The sequence below is a fragment of the Patagioenas fasciata genome, chromosome 2 (assembly GCF_037038585.1).
Source record: "Patagioenas fasciata isolate bPatFas1 chromosome 2, bPatFas1.hap1, whole genome shotgun sequence".
NCBI lineage: Eukaryota > Metazoa > Chordata > Aves > Columbiformes > Columbidae > Patagioenas > Patagioenas fasciata.
This window is the reverse complement of record NC_092521.1, coordinates 120358318-120385026: the sequence shown is the minus strand read 5'-3', so window position 1 is coordinate 120385026 and position 26709 is coordinate 120358318. Positions and strand designations below refer to the sequence as shown.

The 26709-nt window shown below is 45.6% G+C and overlaps 1 protein-coding gene and 1 long non-coding RNA gene across 3 annotated transcripts; one reads left to right on the top strand and one right to left on the bottom strand.

The window, feature by feature from the left end:
• Nucleotides 1–109: 109 nt before the first annotated feature.
• LOC139827259 (uncharacterized) lies at nucleotides 110–21893 on the bottom strand. Its single transcript, XR_011737698.1, has 4 exons — nucleotides 21819–21893; nucleotides 11514–11678; nucleotides 773–1159; nucleotides 110–420 (listed from the first exon to the last, which is right to left on the bottom strand). It is a non-coding gene; the product is annotated as an uncharacterized lncRNA (long non-coding RNA).
• On the top strand, nucleotides 9948–23010 carry CX3CR1 (C-X3-C motif chemokine receptor 1). 2 transcript variants are annotated; one of them, XM_065831734.2, is made up of 4 exons: nucleotides 9948–10083; nucleotides 11333–11404; nucleotides 14546–14650; nucleotides 20896–23010. In XM_065831734.2, the coding sequence occupies exon 4, from the start codon at nucleotides 20910–20912 to the stop codon at nucleotides 21972–21974; it is 1065 nt and encodes a 354-aa protein (XP_065687806.1). In that variant the 5' UTR covers nucleotides 9948–10083; nucleotides 11333–11404; nucleotides 14546–14650; nucleotides 20896–20909; the 3' UTR covers nucleotides 21975–23010. The 2 variants fall into 2 exon arrangements, with proteins under 2 accessions (XP_065687806.1, XP_065687805.1); XM_065831733.2 differs by lacking the exon at nucleotides 14546–14650.
• The last annotated feature ends 3699 nt before the right edge of the window (nucleotides 23011–26709 follow it).

Genomic DNA, 26709 nt, shown 5'->3' with positions numbered 1-26709 from the left:
TCAGAGTTCCTCTCCTTTTTGAAGGGACAAGTCTGGGAGCAGTCTGCTGCCCTGCCAGTGTCTGTGAGGGCACTGAGAGACCACAGGAGAGCAGGAGTCATCTTCCTGCATCTGTGCAAGCTGCTGTGCAGCTTGAGGCTAATTTCAAATTTTAGGGTCATCCCAAGAGCTGGGAGAACAAGAAGCATCCAGCTGCTGAAGCCAGACCATCCTGCACAGACCTTGTGCCTGTTCACCTACTTGCATAAAAAAATACCCACCACAGTTGTTATATTGGTCCTGCTCAAATCCGCTACTTAGTTTTATATCCTGATCTTACTGCTTCTTTTTGCTGAGGTGATGCAGGTTAAAGAGTATTCAGGATGATGTTGGCACATTAAAGAGTCTGATATTCTCATGTTGTTTCTTCAGCATGTCATCCTAAAACAGAAACCAGAGTAATCACTACCCACATTCAAGCTTAAACCTGAAATACGTACTTGTTTTCTTTTATTTGTGCTATTTGCACCAGAGGGTCCCTTCTACAGAGGGTCTCTGTTAGAAAGATGGAGACTTTGTCTGGTGCCACCCACGATGCTTGTTTGGTTGGAAATGCCTTGACAGGCTGAAGCACTGCAGTGGCATCAGTGGACCTCGTCTTGCACAAATATCACTCACCGCGCTGTGCAAACCTGTGCAGCACTTGCAGAGAGCAAAAGGGTGTGCATTTAAGCACTCATGCTGTAGAACTACGCAAGCAAAAAGTGGAATGTATGAGGAAATAGTAACTTACTGTGTTGCTAGATCCCTCAGGAAATGGTGTGAAGTGGGCCCTGCCAGATTATTCCACATCTCTCAGCTCTGAGCTGCAGGACTGACACTTCAGCACAGGGAATGACAGGCTCAGCGTCTTGTTCCAGAATGGCATCCTAGAGTATGAAACTAGTCCATATCTGGCTTTTTCTGGCATTATACTGAAGCCTCCTTCCCAAGGCAACATGAAGACAACACTAATTAAATCCTTGGCAGAATCTCTGGCTTTCAAGTCACTCTTTTAGGTGAGGATGGGAGCTTCTGACTTGATCCTTTCTGGAGGAGTCCTCCCAGCCAGCAGTGCAACTCTGCCTCTTTCTGCTGTGGTAGCATCCAGCTACATCCAGAGGTCAGAACCAGTTAAAGGCTTTACAAGGAAAAAAAAAAAGAAAGGTTCATTAAAGGTATTTGTGTCCTGCACCTGTCTTGGCTGAAAGTTGCTTCTGTGCAGGGATGGGCCTGCATTAGCATGCACAAAACTCCCCAAGCCTCTGGCAGTTGTATCATGTCCAGGATAATCCTGTTTTATTTTCAGCCTCTTGAAAATGTTGATTTAGTACACCAGTTATGAAGCACCATGGAAATTACTAACTGTGCCAGGAGAGGATACAGAAAAGATCATGACAGAAAAAAAATAAAATAAAAATGACTTTATGTATTCTGTCTGGATGTAAAAAATCCTTAGTCTGAATATCATAGAATCATAAAATTGTTTGGGTTGGAAGGGACCTTAAAGATCATATAGTTCCAACCCCCCTGCCAATGCAGAGACACCTTCCACTAGGCCAGGTTGCTCAAAGCCCCATCCAACCTGGCCGTGAACACTTCCAGGGATGGGGCATCCACAGCTTCTCTGAGCAACCTGTTCCATTGACTCACCACCCACATGGTGAATAATTTCTTGCTTATATCTCCTCTAAATCTACCTTCTTTCATCTGAGTCACCATCCCTGGAGGTGTTTAAAAGACACGTAGATGACTCATAGGATCACAGAATGTCATGAGTTGGAAGGGACCCACAAGGATCATTGAGTCCAACTCCTGTCCCTGCACAGGACAACCCCACAGTTCACACCATGTGTCTGAGAGTGTTGTCCAGTCTCTTCTTGAACACTGTCAGGCTTGGGGCGGTGACACCTCCCTGGGCAGCCTGTTCCAGTGCTGCACCACCCTCTGGGTGAAGAACCTTTTCTTAATGTCCAATCTAAACCTCCCCTGGCTCATCTATTGTTAGTTGCCTGCCTCTCCTGCTCCTCTTGTGACGAAGCTGTAGCCACCATGAGGTCTCCCCTCCATCTTCTCCAGGCTGAACAAACCAAGTGACTTTAGCCGCTTCTCATATGGCTTCCCCTCCAAACCTCTCACCAACTTCATAGCCCTCTTCTGGACACTCTCCAGTAGCTTTGCATTTTTTTTTATCCTGTGGTGCCCAGAACTGCACACAGAGCTCCAGGTGAGGCCACACCAGTGCAGAGCAGAGCGGAACAGTTACCTCCCTCGCCCGGCTGGCAATGCTATGCTCGATGCAGATCAGGACATGGTTGCCCTCTTGGCTGCCAGGGCACTGTTGGCTCATGTTCAACTTGCCATTGACCAGAATCCTCAGATCCCTCACCATGGAGCTGCTTTCCAGCATCTCGTCCTCCAGTCTGTATGCACAACCAGGGTTGCTGTGTCCCAGGTGCAAAATCCAATACTTGCCCTTGTTGAAGTTCATGTGGCTGGTGATTTCCCAGTTCTCCTATTTGTCCAGGGCCTCTCTGCTCTCAAGAGTGTCAACATCTCCTCCTGTTCTTAGGGACATGGTTTAGTGCCAGTGCTAGGTTAATGATTGGACTTAACAGTTGGACTCGATGATCTTAAGGGTCTCTTCCAACCATAATGATTCTATGACTTTATAATTTTAAAGCTTGTCCTATCCTAATATGTCAATTTCAACTGTAACGTGCAGGCTGGCATGCATTTTTTGTTAATATTTGTACCTCAAAGGCATCAAGTAAGGCTGGGCAAAGCAAAGCTGCTGCTGTACTCTGTCAGTTTGGTGCACGGCATCTGAGCGTGGGCTTCTGCACGTCCGTGCAGCTCTGCATAAATCTGTATTTCTGCTGACTCAGCTGAAATGGCAAAATCTACAGAGCCAGGTCACAGAAATCCCCTCCTCAGAATAGCAGTAGCATGATTGGGGTTCCCACAGTCTCTGCTGACAAGTGCGTCTGCTGGGTCCTCATCCTGACCCAACACTGCCCTTGTCTCGCAGCTGGCCGGGACTCCCCGTGTGGGTCCCGTGTGCTTTCCACTAGTCAGCACAACCAGTGTAACCCTGGCATCAGCAGCCAGGTCAGACTTATCGTGTAGGATGAGATATATGCAAGAGAAGAGTGCTACCAGGCAAACAGCAATGTCTGCTGTGGTTACCCCAGTGCATACTGGTCTTCCTCACCATACCCTGGTATCCAGGCAGACTTTGCACTAACATTAATGAATGTGTGACATGCATATGCACCTGCATCACCAAAGCATTTATCTCCTTCTTCACCTGGCACTCCCTGAGGATGTTCAGTCTCCATGATCCTCCACATGCTTGGGTTTAGAGAAGGTAAAGCAATTGAGATTTGAGAGAAGAGGGCACTCAAGCACCACAACCAGCTGAGGTCTTCATGTCAAATCTGTCTGCCATTACCTGCCTGGATATCCATGCCTACCATAAAGGATCCTGCAGCACAGGTTCAGGAGGGACTTAAGAACAAGGCTATCATGCTTTCAGCAGTCCACGATTTTCTGTTTTTACAGAAAAAAACCAAAACCAGGCAGCTAACCAATGAATTGCAACAAGGCAACCATTTATTAAAGCCCTAAACATTTCCTGACCCACATGTGGAGAGAAATGTGATCTTTCTGGAAAAAGTGAGCACAGTGCCAAGATGTGTGTTGTACTCGTGAACTGATCTGCAGGGGTAAAGCATGGCCTGAGCTTCAGCCCCACCAAAGGGAGATGGCACACCAAGAAATGGAGCACAGCAAAGGGTCTCTGCTTGTCTCTCATCTCCTACAGGGGAAGCACTGACCAAAGGAGACGAGATGTCAATGGGCATCAGTGACAGCAGTGGGAAAGGCCACTGGCATCACGTGTGCAGGGGAGGGACAAGGCCAAAAGCCACTGTTGGGAGACACTGCCTGTTCCCTGCATGGCAATAGGAAGCCCTGTCTGCACGGAACTCAGAGACAAGGCAAATTGTCCACCAGCCCTGGTGGGAAGGTGGCCACTGTCCCTCCATTTGGAGGAGTGGCACCAGTTGTAGAGAAGGAGGAAGCAGCAGGTGCCTAGGTGCCATTTTCTTCCCTGTCCTCCCCACGCACTTCATGAGCTTTGCCAGGACAGATCAAGCCCCTCATGCCCCATCCTGCCCTGAGCACACTGGCGCTGGCTCTCACTGAGTAGCAAGGCCATAGAAATAAATTACTTGTTCTGAATAGAGCTCCAGCAGAAAACATGACCTCAAGGTGTGAATGCATGCATAGGGTGTGAGGATGAGCACAGCAATGAACAGAAAAGAAGGGCACGGCCCTGGCTGAGCACAGACTACCAGGATACTACAAAAGTGTTGTCCCTTGTGTTTGACTCAACACCAGCCTTGACTGTAGCACCTGGCAAGGTAAAGAGATAACACATCAGCAAGATTTGCAAACCACTTGTCAGAAAGCACCACCTTCCTGCACAAGAAGCAATGGATTAAATGGTTCTTGCTCCCCAGTGCTCAGATTATCAACTGTGCTGAGAGCAAAGAGCAACACGGGGTGGTTTCCTTGTTTCTTTCATCCACGCTCACTGCAAGGCAGACTGTATTTCTCCACCCCTCACTTGCACCAGCTTCTTCTGTGTCTCCTCACCCCTGTGCCTCTCACACCATCCCTGTACACTTCAGTGTCCGGTGTCCCCAACACGGCTCTGCCCCAAGGGGCGCTTGGCCACAGCGGTGCAGAGAGAGGGGTGGTGCTGGTCCAAATGTACCTGCCAGCTTCAGCTCTCATAAGCAGCACAAGAGAAGGAGAGGGAAGGAAAAGGAGGGAGGGAGAGAAGCAGAAATCAGAGAGGGAGGAACAGAATTTCTTTTTGAATGGCAGCTTGCTGCACGGTGGCTGTGTGGCCGTTCCCCCTGCCTGGGTGAGCCCAGGAGAAAAGGGATGTGGTCCTTCTGCTGATGGCTTCCTGCCCACTTTCTCGTGTCTTACTGTTATCATTGGAACCAACCCCACAAGGCACACAGCCTTGGCAATGCGCTCTGAGTGGTGGATGTTACCCGGGTACACACTGAAACAGGCAGATCTGTGGGGCTCTCATGCACATCACTCGTCCCAGTGGATGGGACACCTCCCCAGGAGAGCTGGCTGAGCCTCTGTCACCTCTCCAGGGCAGGAGAGCACCATCCCCACATGGCAGCTGGAACGAGAGGAGGGTAATGAAGGCTCAGGAACCCAGATGTGCTCACCGAGGCACGAGTGGGCTGAAGCACTAAACTGATTCAATGCCTTTATCCCTTCAGTGTTATTTCTAATACGGGGATGACTGTTTCTCTTCGCTTTTAATATCTGTTTGGGCTGCACTCCTTTTGCGTGCAGCAAGTGTGCAAGCCTTCAGCTTTCTGTGTTTCTTCCCCTGAGCAGCCCTTGGACTAAAACATTCTCATGCTTAGACATTGCTTCTCTCTCTCTGCTGGGGTAATTTTTGCCTCTCTGACTTTTGAATGAGGAATAAATGTGCCTCCCAGTGGTGGCCAACACAGCTGAGTTTTCTCATCTTTCCAGGACAGTGACATGAAGGGACAAGGCTCCCTCTGCTGGGTTTTCTTTCAGAACTGAGGCAAAAAAATAATTTCTGTGAAGGTTTGTTTGTGTGTGCATGTAATCAGCTGGTGCCCACATCCACACCAAAAGTTGCTGAGTGGGCTCTGGGCAGGCAGCATCTCTGCTGCAGGAGAGCATGAAAGGAAGAGGACACTGCTACAGCAGGGATCTGCTTCCACCCAGCTGACAGAAAAGACAAGAAGAGAACTCTGGAGAAGAACTCAAAAGAAGGAGGGGAAAATATGTCCAGCAGGGTTCAGTGCAGTCACAGATATGGTGCATGTCGTGCTGCTGAGCCATGCAGGGCAGCTCTGCATCAGGGAGCCTTTCTTCATGAGCTGACCTGGCAGCCTGGCCGTGGAGCAGGAGGAGATGCTGCTGGCATGGAAGTACCGCTGGTCTCCCCACATGCTGAGAGAAATAACTTCTCAAATTTGGAAACTCAGAGGGAGATGGAATAAAAATAAGAGGGGGTTTGTCCCCTCTTTTCCCACTGTATCCTTGAGGCCACATCCTTTAGTCTTGATTTCCTACTCTGAAACCCTCCTGTGCATTGCAGTCAGGAAATCCTTCCCAGGAAACTCTCTCTGATTATGAGGGATGCAATGTCTCTCTTTTTATCTCAGAGAAACAAAAGTGCTTTCCCCCCTCACCTGTGGACCAGAATGTCAGCCTTTCCAGCAGCTTTCTCAGACTCTCTTATCCCTGGGCTGTGTCCTGAATACCACACAGTAAGCACAGGTAAAAGATGGAGAGCAGAGATATTTCTTGGTGTTGCAATTGTTTTTCAGATGGTGTTAATTTCATGCCTACTTATCTTCCACTAGAAGCGCACATCAGGACAACGAGCAGCACTCTTATCTAAGGTTATCACTAACAGCAGAATACAACTGAAAGCCTTTTCTGTCTCCCTGGGAGATCTATTGAGGGCATCTGTGAATCAGCTTGACTTGATTTCTCTTTCTTTGAAGTCCTCCAGTTAAAAATCATGTGGGTACTTTTGGCAAACCTCATTTCTTCACGAGCGTAACAGCCTGCCCTGTGTTTGGTTCCAGTTGAATTTTGGCAAGCACAGGAGGGAAGGGGTTGATGGCTGCCTGCAGGGAAACCCAGCTGCAAGGAGGTCCTTCCTACCTGGAGGCAAGTGGTGGCTGGGGAGTGTCTGTCCTGCTGTTCCATGGGCAGTCCTAACCCTTATTTGCAAGATTTTTGACTGTAAAGAGCAACGCCAGAGGTAATGTACTGAGTGCTGGCAACGCAGGAGCAGGTACCCCCCCCCGGCATGAGGGCAGCTCTGGCAACCCACATTTTACAGGTCAGTGGCAAACCAGCTTGGTGTGAGCAGGTGTCCAGTGGGGAAGCTACTACTGGTTTAGCCACACTTTTGTTTTTACACAGCTTATCTGCAGGAAGCAGCCTCTGAGGAGGACACAGCCCTTCATCATCCCCTTGAGGATGTGGGAGATAGGTTTAGATTTGGGTGTCCTCTGAGGCACAGCACACCTTCCGCAGGACCCGCGGCTGGGGCAGCACTGCAGGGATAACATCAGACTATCACTGTCATCGAGGAAGCTTTCATTCGCCTCTCTGAATCTTTGGTTTCTCACACAGTACCATACAGCTTAGTACCATACACCAGAAATTATCTTCCTGAAACCTGAAAGTTCATTATTTTGGCAGTCATGGCTCCTACTTTCAGTATGCAGAGAGAAACAAACTGTCAGCTTCTTGATGTTGTCCTGAAAAAGTGCAGAGTTCTTTACAAGTTTTGAAAATCTACTGCTCTGGCCCTATACTATTCCCTAACCTTTATAAACTTCATTTTCAGCAGTGTATCTTTGCTGTTCCTGGCCAACACTTAACCAGATGTCAGTTCTCTCGTTATTTTCATGGGCGCTTGTCCTGGCCCACGTGACTGACATCACTTGCGTGATTCGGCTGATGTCGGAGGCCCACAATTTGACCTTTGGTATATATTGCTGTGTAGCTGTTGGGGATGTAACCTTTGCTAGATGAAGCTTAATGTCATGAAAAAAACACATCATTGGCAGAAATATCAGAACTAAACTTATACACGAATATTTGCCTGGCAACTCGCTACACCAATCAACAAACAGACAACCTGGAAGACGCTTTCCATCCCAAAAACCCCATCCAGCTTAGACTGTACGGAAGCGGCACAAGCCTGCTTTTGGAGAGAAGGCATTTTAACTTCCCTTGGCATCGGAGGCAGGGACAGCACGTGGAGGCGTTTCCAGGACTGTATCCCCACATGTGCCAGAGGACCGTGGTATCAGTACAGTTTCCAATCAGACATAGTATCTTGGATCCCCATAATAACACACCTCACTGCCTGGTTTCAGCCCAGAGGAACTGCTTTGTGTGTGCCGGCCATGCCTGGAAATATGCCACAGGGCATCCCACTTGTGGGTGCACCCGTAACACAACCCTGAGTGCGATGCTCAGGTCAGGGGCCAAGAAGGCTCCTTTGATTAATGAACATGGCAATGCTTTAAACTCTCAGATTCCTCCAGTCCACTGGAAGCCCTAGGCTGCAGAGAGATGTTACGCTTAAAATCTTGTTTAATGAGCAAAGAAGAGGCACAATGTATGCATAGGTGTCATGGTTTAACCCAAGCTAGCAATGTAGCCACAATAGGCGTTCTCTCACCTCCCCGCTACTACCCTCAAATAGGGGAGAGAATCCAAAGGGAAGGGAGACACTCATGGATTGAGACAAATACTGTTTAATAAAATAATACTAGCATACTACTAATAATATATATAAAATGGAAATAAAATATAAAATAAAACATGCTCAATGCAATTCCTCATTAACTCCATCCATGCTGAGCAACCAGTCCCAGGCAGCAGCACCTTGGTCCTGAACAGCTGATCCCAGAAAGAGAAAACAGAAAAAAGGTAAAAAGACCCAGAGGCCTCTGCAAAATGGCAGGATGGCAAAAACCCAAACTAAAGAAACTCTCGAACATAACTACACCGCAATGGAGCATAACCAGAACAGGTCTCCATGCCTGTCCGTCCCTCTAGCCAGAAGACTGTGACTCTCCTTAAATATGAAACATGATGCTAATGGCATGGAATATTCTTATTGATCAGCCTGGATGCCAATCAAGGTCTGCCTCATCTATGCCCCCTTTACTAGCTGCCTCGCACCTGTGGGCAGAGCTCAGAGGCCTTAGCTCCCAGGCAATAACAATTAAAAACTTTAAATCCATCTCAGGGTGTTATCTTTTTGTTCTCATACTAAATCCAAACAACAACCAAGCTAGCTACAAAAAAGAGAAAGGTTTCTAACTGCATGAAGAAAATTAACTCACTTTCAGTCAAACCAGCACAAAGCCTTGGGCTGCAGAGAAATGTTACGATCAAAATCTTTTTTATGGGCAAAGAGGAGGTGCAACATATGTATAGGTAAAGACAAGAATTTATTGTTAGTGTAACGGCAATCTCAAGGTTTTCATAATTATCAGTCTAGATCTGCTGGTCGCCGAAAAAGGAAGAATACTGATACAATTAGAATTGTTTTGCACACATATAGTTTCTAGTCCTTTTCCTGGTGTTATGTTCACCCTTCTCCTGCTCTTCTGAGTCCTAAGGCCAGTGGTGTGACCCAGGTGGTGGTGGGGTGGGGTGGCAGAGCGAGCTGTCAGCATCTCCAGCCCTTCCCTGGGACAAATATGATGTTCATGCTAATGCATTTTTTTGCTGCCTCCTAGGATTTGCTGGAGGTCATTTGTATATGTGTTCCAACATGCTTCTGTACCTTCTTCTGTCTTCGCTGGTCTGCAACCTCATGTTAACACTCAATTTACTCTGTGTGGTGCCCCTTATGAATGTTAGATACTATTTTTGTTCTGTCTGTTACCACTTCACCCAGTTTTGCCAGCTCCAGGTCTGCATTAATTTTGCTGACCACCACCGAGTTGTGTTATAGCCGTGGGGGTCCCCAGTGCCAGCCTGCCCCCCATCTTTTACCATCTCATACCTGTACTCTATGTTCCATCCCACTGCTCAAGGTCCCTGCTATCGTGCTAGACTTGCTATTTCTCTACACTGTACCCATTATGTCTGCATAAAAAATATCTGATTCTGCATAGGACAGGGGGAACCAAAGGGGTGAGAGCTCTTACACACTGAGCATGAAGCTCGCCAGGCATTTGTGTCTCCTGTGCAGGTCCTGTCCTCTGTGAGCTCTTCTGCCCTCCTGAGTGGCCGCATCCTACTTCGCAATTTCACAAGGACCAGGGCAGAGCACGCTAATGCTTTCTCAGCTCAGCCCCGAAGCTCAGCCCAGGAAGCTGCCCTGCCAGTCTTCACAAGTTTCATAGGGTAGGCAACAGCATTAAAGAAGAGGAAATACGCATTTAAACCCAAACAGGCTCAGCTAGAAGGAAACATTGGGTTTCAGTGCAGCTATGAATTAAGGTAAGAGACCTATTTTACCTATAATTTGACAGAGCAGGATGACAAGAAGTGGTGTTTCACGAACTTAAGAAAACTCTTCACTGCTTGGTGCTTGGAATCTAAATTATATTAATTTGAGTAAAGGTGATGTGGGTAATGTTTACAAATTGGGAAAGTAGAAAGTGGAACACTTTTATTAATCAAAGCGGACCAGGGCAGAGGAATTTTACTTGGTGACTAATTATTCGTGGCATCTTAGAAGTGCTCAGGGTTAAAGTAAAATGCTGATAGATGACTAGTGTGCAGATTTAGCTCAGAAGGGCAGACTGAGAAGATACAGCCCTTCTACTTCATTAGATGGTTTTTTTTGTTAGATGTCTGCAGGGATCTCACAACTCACCAGCATTACTTGCTTTTAGTTTTAGTCAGTGAACCAATATCCCAGACATCACTGACACCGAATGACAGCCCAAAAGAGAAAATCTGGTAGAAACAATAGAAAGTGTCTAATGTGGACAGACCAGCAAAACAATAGAAAAAAATAATATTAAAAAACAAACACACAAAAAAACCCTGAAATATCAACTTTCTGTAAGACCACATTACTTAATTTATCTATGACTCAGCTTTCCATAGGAAGGATGTTGCACAAAGATGTCTGCTGTTTTTGGGGAGACATTTGGGTAATAACAGTGGCAGCAGCCCGTTCAGTACTTGTGTGATATAAGCACAGATTCAGAAACAGCGGTTGCCAAAATCTGGTCTGTTGAGGCAAACTCTGCATGGAGGCATCGCAGTCAGAGGCAGTGAACTGGGTGACAGGATAAAAGACAACAACTGCAATGAATTACAAGGGCTTGGGCAGCACAGAAAAAGTCCAAAAGGGAAAGGAAAAGGCTTAAGTTTGACAAGAGAACACTCTAGTAAATCGAGAGCAAATGGCATCGTAAATGGCATCGTAAATGTGACCTTCCCAGGAGGGGCTGGCCACTCCAGAACTTAAATCTCATCCAGACACAGTTTAGAGTGCTCTGCTCTCTAAAATGATGGGGAAGACCATTTAAGAGCTCTCCCATTTCTAGAGAGCCTTCTCAGATTTCTCAAGGATGTTGAAGCAATGTGGCCTTATTAATAACAAAAAGGAGGGCAGGAAGTAAATAAGTGCTATGATAAAGTCAGTGGGAGGATGAAGCAAACAGTAATCATAAACAAGTAAAAACAGTGCACATAGCTACAAACAATCATCTTTTTTTCATTGTCCCTTCAACAGAAAATACAAAAGACATTTGAATGCCGTTTTAGAAGGGAAGGCCTGGGAGAAAGAAATACTGAGGAAGAGCAGGTAAGAGAAAACACCGGCAAAACACTCACCTAAAAATAATACAGAGTTTCACAAGCAACTGTGCAAGCAGAAGGTGCAAAAAAGGGAACTAACAGGCTGTGGGAAATACCTGTGAAACAAATTTTCCACGAAAATCCTAATCCGGGCAATCACCATCCAGTCAGATGACAACCCCAAACACCCAGTGCCTCTGGGCAGCTTTTGGGAAGGGTCTGGTCACTCCTCAGCTCTGCCACTGCCCCGTTGGTCGCTGAGTTTAAGTGCTCCCCAGTCTCTGTGAGGACAAAAATAAATATTGCTCTTCAACAGGATTCTCACACCATTTACCTTATTTCCCATGTCCTGGCCAGTCCGCGGGGGCAGGACACTACCTGGAAACCATCTCAGATTGCAGATGTTCTGCAGAGAGTCCTTGGGTCTGGTCATACAATCAAGACCATAAAATCATGACCCTGAGAGTCATGGATGAAAATTTCAGAAACATTCCACTGATTTTTGAACCTTGATTTTAAGATCCAGGGGAGACACAGGAATCTGAATCATACTGTCAGGTTAAATTTCCTAAATTTGTAAGTGATTTCTGAAATGGATATCTAAGGCTTTGACCTCCTTAGAGCCAGATTTCTAAAGGTACTTTGACCACCAGAGGTTCAGACCAATGCCTTGTGGGATTTTTCAGAAGCCCCCCAGTGCTTAGCTCCCATTCAGAAGAATGATTTGAATCAGCAGTGGCACCCCAGGAAAATGCCTTGACGTGACTTTCTGCATCTTCACTTACTCAAGAGCCTCGGTCATGCCCTGAAACTTGAGCCTATTCCCTGCTCCATTAAGGAGCAGGTGGGACCCCCAGTGTGTGGCACCAAGTCTCCTGCATGGCCAGCCTGTCAGCATCAGAGGGGCTTTGTCATCCCTAGAGTTGAGGGAAGGAGCTGAAATCACTGAAAGCTTGCAGCTTTTGCTATAAATACACCAGTAGCCACACGGGCGAGCTGCCAGGGGTCTGCCAGGGTTTGCCATGGCCCTGGCACACCACACACCTCTGTGGTGCTGCTGTCCCTCCCGGACGGCTCACAGCAAGTCCTCCTGGCAGGGTGACAAAACCAGCAAGTGGAGGGATGTAGCTGGGGGCATGCATCACCCCGGGCATTGGGGTTCAGTCCCCTGTGCCCACTTTGCTGTGATGGTAACACAACCAGCCCAAGTGAGGCCACTGGCCTGGCCAGCTGGACCGTGCACTGGTGGAGCAAGAGCAAGATCTTGTACAAAATGATACTTCTGTGCTTGCTCTGAAGCCCTCACTGCAGCAGAGACAGTAGTAGGTCTTTGTTTTTGTGTTTTCTTTTTGAGTCAGAGTACATCTAATTTTGTTGCAATGGGTTGAGCTGAAATATGTGCCCTGGTTACTTGCTGCCTTGCTGTTATCTCCAGGTTAGCATGGAGCATATTTGAGAATGCACTTTGCAATGCTATGAAGCCTCAGGTGAAGGTGAGAATGATCCTGGGGATCCTGGGCATTTTGGACTCTGTACTATCCCCTCCTGTCCTCCATTATCCACGACTGATCTTTTAAAATGTATTTTTTTACCCAAAACTATTGGTTTAAGTTTTCAGATTTACACGCTGCTCATTTCCAGCTAGTGTCTCCTTCTAATTTAGTTTGTCATGTTGGTGTAAAAAACTGTAGAACTGGTTTAGGGAAAGGGAATATTTTTCATCTCTTTGACCTTAATGCTTTTATAAAGGGACAACAGGCATCTGCAATATTCAGGCTTGTATTTATCTTAATCAGCAGTGGTTTGATCATCTTCCATTTCTGGGTCCTTTATTTAGGACACCTTAAATGCCCTCATTTTCTGAAAGCCTCAGCATAATGCTTCTGCACCTTCAACTCCACCTTAAGTTGGAAAATCCAATAATGAAGCAGTCCAGATCACTACTTGCTTTTAAAAAACTTATCCTCAGAGTCTTGGTGGGAGCCTCCATAAATTAAATCACCCAAATCAATAAGCAATTATTAAGCTTGCAGAACTCTGCTGGGCCACATAAATGACCTGAGAATAAATAACAGAAGAAAGAAGAAACACCAAAGAAAGGAATTTCTTTACCTTAAGGTCATCAGGGAAGAACTGGGGGTGCAGGGAGCAAGGATGCATCTGGGATTATACCACACCCACTCAGACGTGATGAAGGAATAATGAAAGAAGAGGTTAGAAGTAAGGGAAACACGCAGGTTTTAACAGAGGCAGTACAGACTGGCTGATAACAACATCCCCTTCCGCAGACTACGCTGTTTTCTTCTTACAGCCATCATACAGCCCCCCTTCTAACCCAACCCCAGCAGCAGCTCCGTGCTCTTCACAGGACCCCACTTTCTTCCAGGGGGTCCCATCCCAGGATTTGGGCTACCTAGTGCTGGTGAAAGACCTGGGGAGAGGACAGTTTGGCTTTTTCAGCCATTCGTTACCAAAACAGAGTCACGGTTGCTAAGATGAGTGTGGCCCAATAGCCCATTTGCTCTGTCTCCCTTCCTATCAGGGGCTATAGGGTTTTACCCAGCACCACCCCTGCTGAGCTCCTCCACTCTGCCTGGCCTAAACCTAAACCCATTTCTCAGGCTGATATCTTTGCTGAACTTGGAGACCCTCAGACATGCAAAAATCTCCTTTTCCTACTTGAAGTCTGTTCCAGTCTTTAGCCTTTCACCGTTAAAAATGTGTCTCAGATTCCTAGCTTGCATATTTCTGTTTTGAATTCCCATGCATGTGTTTATAGTGTGGCTTAATCCCACTAAATCAGCAAGATTATTAACACAAGCAAAAGTGATATCAAGTGTTATCAAAGTATACCTCTTGCCTCTTTTGTTCCTTCCTATTTGGCACCTCTTTAAACATCCAAGGGTTGCATCAGCTGTTCGTACTGGGACATCTGGATGGCAGCTCGGTTTCGGGGTCTGTATCAGCTGTCAGGTTGCCTAGTGGAAGTGTCCCCACTCTTGAGACACAGACTGTGTTGTTTAACTCCCAAACGTGCCACTTTGGCTGCATTAAAGCAAACGTCAATCATCCAAGAAGCTCCAGATTACTCAGATCTGTCTGAATCACTGTCCAGTTCTCTAACTCTTTTTATCACTTCCCCTGCCAGCTCTAACTCCTGACATGCTTTCAGACCGATGATGAAATACTGAAGAGTTTTTGGTTTTCAACTTGCCTTTCCTGCAGAGTTTTCACAAGCAATATTCCTAGTTCGGTAAGGCTTCTTCCTCAGATGGCTGGCTTTTGAAATCTGACGGCTAACCAACCCAAACCCCATTGTAATGCTTTGTTGGGCTTCTGTTGCTTTGGGCTGGTGAGATATGTCAATCAAACAAGCAGGCAGTGCAAATCAAAGCTCCAACTCTCTTGCACAGTACCCTTTATCAACCTCATCATCTCATCAGACATCAAAACTAAAGTTTCTTTTATATAAAGCAGTGGCTTGGCACTAGCTGCACTCTCTCCCTTTACTGTTAACATTTTATTTTGCCTAGGTTAAGGATTAGGTTACACTAAGTGTTTTGCCTTGCTTCCCACTTTCGAAGACTGACATTGTATCAGCTGCTTCCAGCGCCTGTAGAGGTGGAATGGGGAGAACACCTCCCCACTTCAGGACTGAATAAAAGACTCATATTTAAGATTTAAACTAAGTGAATTACGGGCACCAGCTGGGTGTAGGACTACAAACTGGGTCCCAGCTCTGGTTAGCGTATCATCCAAACCGTGTTTAGAGGTGTCCACAGCAGTCTGGTGATTGTGTGGTAGCTACTTGGCACCAGGCTGGTTAAGAGGTTCACCCAGACTGCTATTAATACTCACATCTTTCCTTAGTTTCCAGCCAGTTCTGGTTAATTCCCTTCAATCTCCTTGTGTGTGTGTGCGTATGTCAGAAGTGCCACCAACAGCCATGACATTTCATTTGAAGGTACCCAAGGATACCCTATGCTCTTGCTGAGAATCAGCTGAGCCAGCAAGAAGCAGATGGGTGTAGCTGCAAATGCACAAAAGCAAGGGTGTTTATATTTGACTAGGGTGGTGACAGCTCACATCGAAGGGTGAGAAAGGCATAATGCACCCATAGGGTTTCACAGGGCTTCCCACAAAGCCTGCAGCTTCCCTGGGCCAGCTGAATCTTCATTGTGCAGCTCCAGCTTGCTCAGCTTGTGCTGGGAACATGCTTTCTTTGCATGAGAAAAACGTGCAAGTCAGCATCACCCAGAAATGCTGACTAAGGTGTGAAAATCCTTCTGACACTTCAACAGTTTTACCAGTATATTGTGCAAATCTGAAGTGTGACCCTCTGGCAGAGGTGTGGGTTTGCTTATAGTTTTTAAATTCTTTTCATTCGGTGACAGCAGAGGCATCACAGAGAGGCAAAGTGCTCACAGACTCCTCTTCTTGGCAGGAAAGTTGTAACATGGCACTTGGCTGAAGCACCAGGCATGACACCTTGAAAGATCAGATGCATGAACAGGATTTGGCTCTTGTATAACCCAGCCAGATGCCAATGCTCTTTGAAGGCTGAAATGCAACTTCTGTTGCTTAGAGGAGTTTGTGTAGCTCTCATAATTTCACTTCTCTATGTATTCCATATAGCACACATGGCTGTTGGGAGTAGCTGGGTTGAGAAACAGAGGTTTTAGTCCTGCAGAATATTGTCTTTTTGATAGCTATAAACATGATTAAAAGCAGAAGTGTTTGCGGGGAGTAGGGTGTAAAACTGCTGGGGAAATCTGGAGAGAGAGCAAAGTGGTTGAGCAGTTCCATGAGAAGCAGAAGTGAATCTACTATTTCCTGCAGTCAGCAAGGGAAAATGTCTGGTGGAGGGACCTCTCAGCCCTGCAGTCCCTTCTTCAGTGTCCTCTGCGCTCTTCAGTTAACTTTGTTCCATAGGTGAACATTTATTGTGAGCACAAGAGAGAAAGTTGGGTTGAAGCTGGCTGTGAGAAGACTGTAGTGTGTACTGCAGTGGGCTTTGCGAGGCTGATGGAGAACACCTGGCAGGGAAGGATGGACAGCAGAGCTAAGTTCCCTTGCTTTAGGACGCAACAAAATTTCATCATATTATGCCTATCTGGCATGGGCTGGGTTTTGGGAGCCCTTTGGAATTTGCAGCCCACCTTTTGAGTAACATCAGCTTAAACTGAGCAAAGTGGTATCAGAGGAGTTAAAAATTCAAAAAGAACTGACAGAATTGTATGAGTGGTGGTGGGAGGGTACAGGTGTGTGGCTGGTGATACCAAAATCCTGGAGCTAGAGAGTGAACAAGCCACAGACTGTGCTCACAGTTTCAGATGCCCATGTCATTTAGGTAAGTGCAGTTCTTGCTTGCTCCTGGATGTGCTATGCAGCATCTCAGCCTTCCTGGTGGTGGAGGTATCATAGGCTTTGCAATTGTCCATAAACCAAAAAGGAAATAATTTGCTATTGTAGAAATAGACTATCCCCATCAGTGAGCTAGAGGATATTACCTGACTGAAAATGCTGCTGCAAAGCAGCATTGCAGAAGACTTGGGAGTTCTGGTTGACATCAGGTTGACCATGAGTCAACAATGTGCCCTTGTGGCCAAGAAGGCCAAGGGTATCCTGGGGTGCGTGAGGAAAAGTGTGACCAGCAGGTCGAGGGAGGTTGTCCTCTGCTTCTACTCTGCCCCGGTGAGGCTGCATCTGGAGTACTGGGCCCAATTCTGGGATCCCCAGTTTAAGAAGGACAAAGAATTACTAGAGAGGGGCCGGTGGTGGGCTATGAAGATGATTAGGAGCCTAGAGAACCTTTCTTATGAGAAGACACTGAGAGAGCTGAGTCTGTTCAGGCCTGGAGAAGAGAAGGCTAAGAGAGGGGATCTCATCAATGTTTATAAATGTCTCAAGGGTGGGTGTCAAGAGGATGGGACCAGACTCTTTTCAGTGGTGCCCAGTGATATGATGAGGGGCAATGGGCACAGACTGAAGCACAGGAGGTTCCATCTGAATATGAGAAGAAACTTCTTTACTTTGAGGGTGCCAGAGCACTGGAACAGGCTGCCCAGAGATGTTGTGAAGTCTCCTTCTCTGGAGACATTCAGGACCCACCTGGACACATGCCTGTGTGATCTGCTCCGGGTGACCGTGCTTTAGCAGGTGGGTTGGACTAGATGATCTCCAGAGGTCCCTTCCAACCCCAACCATTCTGTGATTGCGTGAAAAGGTACTTCAGGAAAAATTCCAGCCCAAGTGATGTTCCTCTTTACTGCAATAAGGCAAGTAGTTCATTGTGCCCCTCAGTGTAGATGTTCTCCTGTGAAGAAGGTGACCATTCCCATGCCCAGCTTTCTCTCTGTGCATGATGGGTCTTCTGCTTGTCACACCAAGAAAGACGTGTTTGAAACAAAGGCTTTACATGGCAGAGAAGAAGCTGGGGCACTTTGCAGAGACATTGTGGCCTCTGTCTGCCTTTGTTGTAGAGTCACAAAGTTAGGACAGTACTTCTGGAGGTCTCTTATCCAAACCCATGCTCAGAACAGAGCCAGCCTCGATTCAAGTACCTACAGGGATGGAGATATCACAACCTCCCTGAAGCTCTGTCCTGGTGCTTGACCACCCTCATGGTTTCCAATGACCATTCCCTCTCATTCATAAAATCATAGAATTATTTGGGTTGGAAGGGATCTCCAAAGATCATCTAGTCCAAGCCCCCTGCAACGAGCAGGGACATCTTCAACTAGAACAGGTTGTTCAGAGCCCTGTCCAGCCTGGCCTTGAATGCTTCCACAGATGGGGTATCTACCACTTCTTTGGGCATTCTATCAGAAAAGCTGTCTGCTTCACCTTTAAATTTTCTCACTAGATCCCCCTTGAGATGTGTCTTGTTGAGGTTGATCAAATCCAGTTGTCAGCATCTTCTCATACTCCAGGTGCTCCAGCCCAAATTATTTTGGTGGCCCTCAGCTACTGCACACCAGTGCATCAGTGAAGAACCAGCTATGGAGCACCTCAGATCACAGAGTAAGACAGAGGCTCTGGCGCTGAGCAGATGGGTGCAGTAATATAGTGACTCATTTTCAGCACAAAAGATGTGGTGTACCCTGACACTTCATTTTAAAGGTGCCTGCTGCATACATTTAGTCTCAGAAGAGGAGAAAGAAAATGTCAGGATGGGAGACAGAGGATGCTGGGCTATTGGGGTTATGTACGATGTCTCCTGCTCGTTTCTGTATCCTTCAACAGGGCAGATAAAGTAATGACTGGACAGACGCATGAAGAGATGAGGAACCTGTCACATATCTCTGTAGACAACTAATTAGTTATCTCACCAGTAGAAAATCCATATCCTGTTTGCACTTGCTGTCAGCTTCTGCCCCAGCACCTGGGCATTTCCTATGTATCCCCTTTAATTCCGCTGCTGTCAGACACCACATGTCCAGCAGCTGGAGAATTAAACTGGGCTGCAAGCAAGCAGGTGGACAGACTCTACAGGTGGGCTCAGCTGCTCAGCTGAGGAGCTGCTCAGCCGGTGGGTGTGCCTGCCTGCTGCAAACAGCTTTCGCCATGCCGTGCCCATGCCCCGAAACAACCAGCACTGAGACGGCCCATCTTCTAGCCCACTATTCCTGTGCAAAACCACAGAGATTGTTTTCTAATGACTGTGGGCACTTCTCCTTGAAATGTTTTGGGGACAACTAGGCTTTGAACTTTCAGAATAAGAAGATACTTTAAAATGGAGAGCCTTCATTTCTAATAAGCACAAAAAAACCCCAACCCAACCAACAAAATAACATGCAACAAAAAACCACCACCACAAACCAAAACAAACAACTCTTTGAGAAATGGCTACAAAATAAGAGGCCAGAACTTCATGGCCCACACCACAAACGATACACTGGCAATGAAGCACCCATGGAGGAGTTTGTTTTAGTTACCGCTACATCATATAAAACTTCTTGCACAAGGGCTGTTTCATACCTCAGGCCATCTTTATTTTATGCTTAGTCTCACAAGGCTGATTTTAAACAGAAACTATGAAAACTATTGCTCTCAGTGAGACGTGGACATGTAGGCTGACCCTCCCACCACTTCGTGCTACGTGTCAGGAGCGTGAGTAGCTATACATCATCAGCAGATAACTATCACTGAGTAATGTGCCCATGCCCTCCTTATAGTCAAAAGGAGTTTCATCAATGAGGCCAGCAGAGCCTGGAAAGCAATCTGTCTTGTCTCAAAGTGGATTTGGCGTGATCTGCATTGGAACGGATGCACTGCTCTTCATTGGCTGTACTGACTACCCCCACTAACAGGACATGACATATAGATAGCATCCAGAGACAGCTTATAGTCACTGAACTGAGTCCTTTTTTTACAGTCAACAGGGGTTCCTGTAAGAAGATAGCAACACTGTGACCAAGCGGCTTTAACAGGCTGGTTTGGTCATGTTGTCATCTCCCTGAGCTTCTGCACAGGATATCACACTCAATTTGCTTCATTTCCTACAGTAGGAGCAAGTAACAGATACTTACAAGCTCTTTACCCCAAACAGGGAGCAGATCGAATACAAGTAACATCTGCACCCCTCCAGGATTTTTGGTTCCCTTCAAATAGAAATCTTTGCAGAGACTTCAACACCACATCCCAAGGGAGGAACTGAGAGGTGCCCCACTTATGGGATGTGCAGACTAGTGGGCCCAGAGGTCACACACCTACACCCCATACTCTCTTATGGTGCAGCCTCCAAGGTAGCAAGCCCTGGCTCCAACATGACTGCCTCTCAGCCGAGGTAGAAGCAGTCATGAGACACTTTGGTGCTTGAGGAAAAGCGTTAATATAGTTTCTTCTTTTGATCATAGGATGATTAAAAAAAAAAAAACAAAAAAACAAAAGCAAAAAACAAACTCATTGAAGATATGCTTGCTCTCAAGGGATGTCCCAGTGCCAACTTTGCTCCTCCCATGTCAGCAAGCATCAACTCAAACCTGGCCAAACTGGACGTCTTACCACACTTCCACCCTGGCGTTAACGTGTGGGGCGAGACTGGGCCCTTGGTGGTGTTGACAGGCACCACCTGCCAATCAACAGTGACACGTGAGGTACCATGTCCTGCTGAGCACTGCACAAAGGGCTGGGAGAGCCCCTGCATTTCTCATGCTGTGATGCAGCCACCCACAGAGCTCAGTTGTTCAGATGTTTGTTTGCTGCTGTTTCTGCTGCTCTTCCGATATGCAGGGGCTTATTCAACAGCCCTTGAAATTCTCATTTATTTTTTGCTATCCTGAAGAGTTAATTTTCGGTGAAGTATATGTAACAGCAGAATATGGGCTTTTCTTAGTAACAACCATCACCTCTGCAGTAATATAACTCTTATTAACCCAAATAGTGACAGAAACCCAAAGCATGCATGTTGGTGAGGTCTCGCAGTATTTTACTGTAGCAGATACTGGATGTCTCTCTCTAACATTATTCTCTTTTCCCTTCTCATGTTGCCTCTAGCCAGAATATTCAGCATGACAGAAGCACTCACAGAAACGACAGCTGAATACACTTACGACGAACATGCTTTTTCCTGCAATAAGACTGACATCCAAGAATTCGGGAAAATATTTCTGCCAATATTTTACATTGCAGTGTTTGCTCTTGGCCTCACAGGGAATATAATGGTGGTTCTAGCCATTGTGAAAGAAGGTAGTAAAAAAAGCATCACTGACATCTATCTCCTGAACTTGGCTATCTCGGACCTTCTCTTCGTGATCTCCCTCCCCTTCTGGGCTTCCAACACGGTGCGTGGATGGACCCTCGGGACTATTCCATGCACAGCCGTTTCCTCACTGTATTACATTGGTTTCTTTGGGGGCATGTTCTTTATCACTGTCATCAGTATCGACAGATATTTGGCCATTGTCCGGGCAACATATTCTCTGAAATCCAGAACAGTGAAACATGGCTTACTTATAACCTGCGGAGTATGGGCAATAGCAGTTTTAGTTTCAGTGCCACATTTTGTGTTCTCCCAGCTAGTAGAAAACGACTGCGTTTCTGTCTTCCCTCAGGAGCTGGAGAACATCTGGCCGGTGTTCTGCAATGTGGAGCTGAATGCCATTGGCTTTTTCATCCCAGTCTGTATCATATGTTATTGCTACTGTGGGATCATCAAAACCCTGCTGTTCTGCAAAAATCAGAAAAAAGCACGCGCCGTAAAACTCATCTTGGTTGTGGTGGTCGTGTTTTTTCTGTTTTGGTCCCCCTACAATGTACTGATTTTTCTAGAGACTTTAAAGCACTATGAGGTATTCACAAGTTGCAACCAAATTAAATCACTCGACTACGCAATGCACCTGACCGAAACCATTGCATTCAGCCACTGTTGTCTCAATCCTCTTATCTATGCCTTTGCTGGGGAAAAATTCAGAAAATACCTTTATTGTGTCTGCTTGAAGTACTGTCCATTCCTGTGTTTCTGTGGCCCCTGCAGTCGCTACCAGGTCACCTCTTCATCTGGCTATGGAGAAAGCGCCGTGAACAGCAACATAACCATGAACACCAGTGACCAGGATGGCTCTGTCTTTGTCTAAAAGGCTCTGTGAAGAAGAAATATATGTAAATATATCTTCTGCAGGGTTAGGCACTGCTGAGAGATTGCCGTTACTCATATGAAGAGCATTATGGCCGCACTGAATTACTGACATGCCTGTTATTAAGTATTCTGAAACAGTAAAGTTTTTAAGAACAAAACCAGTATTAATACAATATGTCAAAGCTGAACATGGAATTGAATCAAGAGACAGGAAGATGGGAAGTAGAATCAAAAGCAGAGCTCTGTGCCTCAAATGAGAGATGGAAAAGATTTTGAGGACAGGGAAGCTGTTAAACAGCCTCATCATCAAAACTTGCAGGTGTGTCAGTGTAGGCACACATGGTACAAATGTACATAGACCTAAACACCTTTTTTAAGCGAAGAGAGATCTCATTAATGAGTGATAGCTGACTGTTAGTAAAGGGCAATATTTTTTATAGTTGATAAGAGGAACAAATATCTTTTAGAAACCCCTGGGCCTAATGTAGCAAGACTAGGCATAATTCAACAGAAACTAATAGAGAAACAATAGCTCTATAGAGACTGGACATGAGGCAAAGTGGGATGTCGTTGGCTTGCAAGCTGGGAAAGCAGAATGTTCCACTAAATGAAGAAAGATGTACATGACTTTTGCTTAGTAGCACAAAATGACAATATGCATGGTCAAGAAATTAGGTCAAGAATCCGACACCAGAGCAGGGGCACCGGGCTGCAAAGACCACTGGGGGCCACTAGAGACCCCAATGAAGACTCTTGAATACCAAAGATGGACTTCTGGCAAAGGTCGGGGTTATGTAAATAATTTATGTTGAATACATTAACTAAGTGGTAGAAACAAATGAATACGCAATAGGTACATGTAATAAATACCAAGAAGTACGAATCATGGGCATGCTCAATTAGAGGCACAATCCTCTGAGCACCTGGAACGCTGCAATAAAAGCACCTGCTTTTCAACACTTTTGAAACGGTGTTAAGGAGTCTTTTTGCTGACTTCGGTATCATAGTAAAGGGGTATAGTTTTGATAATGTATATCCATATGGAAATAATTTTGGGATTATTGATTGTAGCAAATGTTTTAACTGTGCTTTCATACCTAATAAAATCCTACTGTTAAAAAAAACAAACAAACAAACAAAAAAAACCCACAACAACAACCAAACACGCTATTTCTGAATACACATTTAGTGCCAACAATGCACTCAGAGTTCACAGCATGCAATAATCAGAGCAAGGACTGTCCTTGAGGATTTGGGACCTGACCTGGAGTTGATCCAAGCCAGCAGGCATTTCTCCTGCTTTCTGTGGGCTGTGTCCTGAGCCAAAGAATGGAGTTTGGTGGAGCCCTTCCATCAGCACATGCCCAATTGCTCTGCTGAGCAAGGGGCAGCCGGCTTAATCAGTGGACATCAGCACACACTGGGACAACGGGAACTGGAGGTATGGGCTTGGGGATCATTGTGCTTGGCCCGAGTATGGCACGACCAAGCTGCTAATTGTTTGCAGAGCATGGTAAGTATGTGCTTCAAACCTGTGCTCTGCTTGCCACCCGTTGTAAAACACCACCATGGACAACGTCATTTTTGGGCAAAATAAACACTTGCCCATGCTGCTTACCACAATCTTCCTCAGTCTTTGTTGACTCCCCCACCACAGCTGATTTCCCCAGGGAAACCTGCAGGTGTACCCAGATTTATTGTGTCCTGGAGGACACATCTACAATATGCACTCCACAGCCTCCAAATATTCTTTTTACTCTTGCAATGACCATTCATTTGGGGTGGAAAATGTCAATCAGACAAGACAAATGAGAGTCCTTCCCCAGGGACCTCCCTGGGAAGCTCCTACCATCATCTGCTGCAAGAGCAAAGGAGATTGTTATTGGCACTGTGGGCTGGAGTTAGGAGATTGGAAAAAGGACTGTTGCCATCTATGAAGCCGAGATCACATTACAAAGAAAAATCAAGGACCAATCTTACGAAGTGAGGCCATGCCAGCGGGACCCTATTTCCATACATTGATAGAACTGGCAATATATAAAAGCTGATTAAGCGCTCCCACTTTCTGACTAATGTGGAGAGTTGTCCTAGAGTATCAGTGGAAGGAGTAGGCCCTTCATGGACCTCAGTATCACCTTGCTTTTAGAAAGCCTGCAGGAGAGCCTCTCCACTGAGCAATTTTCCACATGCAATAATTCAATCAATATTAAATATTCCAATTTTTGCTACTAAACATTCAGCACAGTCTACAGCATAATATCCCCTTTTCATAAGATGTCCTGTATTAGGTATAAATATACTATATAAGCTCAACTTTAAAAATTTCGGCTATATGTAGACTTCTAGACTCCAGACCTATTGCCTAAGATCAAGTGCAGCATAAAAGTCACTTGACATTAAATTACTTTTCAAAATGCAGTCTGCCTAAGCAAGTGCGTTAAGACAACTCCCTCTGCTCCCATCCCCATGCAAGTGGTATTTTTAAGAAATGGTATTTTTACAATGTTTTTTTAAAGAAATGCTAAGATGTGCAGAAAGAAAGAGGAAGGTACTCTGAGACTAAACAAGAAGTCATCTGCATGAAATCAGCCTGAAGAGGGTGGATTGCCAGGCTGAGCAGTGCAGTCTCACTTGGTTTATTTAACTTGCCTTTTCTTTTCCAGACAATGGCGAGTTATTGAGTGGAAAGAGTAAAAGACACCTTTAATGTGATCCATGTGCTGTCTCCAGAATGAAAGGCACAAAGCTCAGATCTTCCTGCCAGCTCTCTAGGAAAGGAGAATGTTTTCCTGCCTGGGACCTCTGCAAGCTGCAGTGTGGGAAACTGCATCTGCAAAATTCCTTTACTTTTCAAGGGTCCCTCCTGACAACCTGCACTTCTTCTGTCTTCTTTGCCACATTGCACAATGAAGACTTCCAAGGATTGTCAGCGCAACATCATCCATTTTTATGCCATGTATTTGCAAGTTATTATTTAGAATTTGCTATTTACGTGCAAGGTCTTATTGCTCCACATTTGAGCATTTGTACAAGATTAAAAGCTTCAGGAGGGTTTTTAGGCACTGGGCTCTGCAACAAATAGCCAGATTATGCAGATGCCTCCTCATAGCAGAAGTGGTAATTCTTTGAAAACCCGCTGAAAACCAAAATCAACATTTTTGGTTTGTAGTCATTAGCTGGAAGAGTTTTGTTGCAATTTTTCCTTTAAAAAGTTCAGCCTCCATGAAACATATCAGTTACTTGAGGGAAGCCAGTAACCAGCTTTACTAGGACTGGGTTGACTGCAGCTGAGACAGGCACTGCTGCTCTTCGCTGTGCTGCACTGTGCCAGCACACACAGGGTGCCGCAGTCCTCCAGCTCCGGCCCACATCATGCCCCTGTTGTGATTTGTGACAGCTAATATTGTGTGGTTTTCTGGGTTTCTGGTAATTTGATACATTACACTCCTTTGCACCATTTGAGCTTGACCAAAAGCCCACTGACATCTCTTTAAGTCCCTACATTGTACCTTCACTTCATTGTAGCCTTTACTTAAACATGCTACTTCTCTATCAAAATCTCTGCAGCAGGAAACTGGTGCTTTCTAACTGCCCAGCTAGTTTAAAACGTACACTTTTCTATGTACGGCACTAATGCTGCATATATCCTTCGAATGGATCAATGTATACCAAAGGACTAGCAACATCCAGTTCCTACCCATTACACATGAGAAAGTAAACCAGCCTCTCAGTATGGGATAAAACCTTTCCATCCACCTGAAATTAAGGATAGACCCTTGTTTACTTAGCAAGTTACAACTTACACATGAAAATGCGCACACACACACACACACTTGTACGCATCTGTACATTGAATAGCATTTGGTTGTGCAAAAGGTCAGGAAGTCTCTGGGTTTGGTGGAGGGATTGGGCTTCGGGGTTTTGAGGGATGGTGAGCTATCTTTGCATCTTATTTTTTCAAATTTTTTCCTCTTTGAGAATCACACTGACACAACATCAATCTTTTCCCAGCTGGGTTACAGTTTGAGGAACTAATAAAACCTGAATTCAATTTGTCTCAGCAAGTTCATAACTATATAATTCCTGTTCTACTTATAAATAGAATGAGCAAGACACATATTTAGCCAAACAGTTTGCAGCGAGATACACAGACATCAGTATCTTCTGCACCACTGCAAATCCCTCTCATTCAAATATCACATTACAGTCCCAAAATCATAGGAGCTATGTTTCTTCATTTTTAAGCCATGCATGGCTGCTTTGCGTTTTTTTTCATTGACCTCTTGGGGTTTTTAACTTGTACAAAAAACTTAGAAATGCTGACAGTCAGAGCATCACACTGAGCAGGAAATCTCTCAGCAGTGAAAGCTGTAGTTTTCAGTGCTGGCAACAGAAGATGTTGCTAGCCACAGATTTCCTTTGGATTTAGAATTTGCTGGGAGTGGACCTGAAGTCCTGGTTCAGGGTTGTCTGAAGTTTTAAGGTTAAATCTCACAGTTAAACTATTTATAGATGCACTGGTTACGGGTTCAGTTCGGTCATTTTCACTTTATCACTTCTGCGAGGTCCTTCACTGAGATCTCACAGGTAGTACAAAACTCGTGGCCTAGCACTGTTGCCAACAAGTCGCATCCAGGCAAGTCCCAAACATAGAAGAGTTTAAAAAAAAACAACAACAAAAAAATCAGTTACCAGCTTTATTCTTGTCAAATTAAAATTCTAGAAGTTGCAGT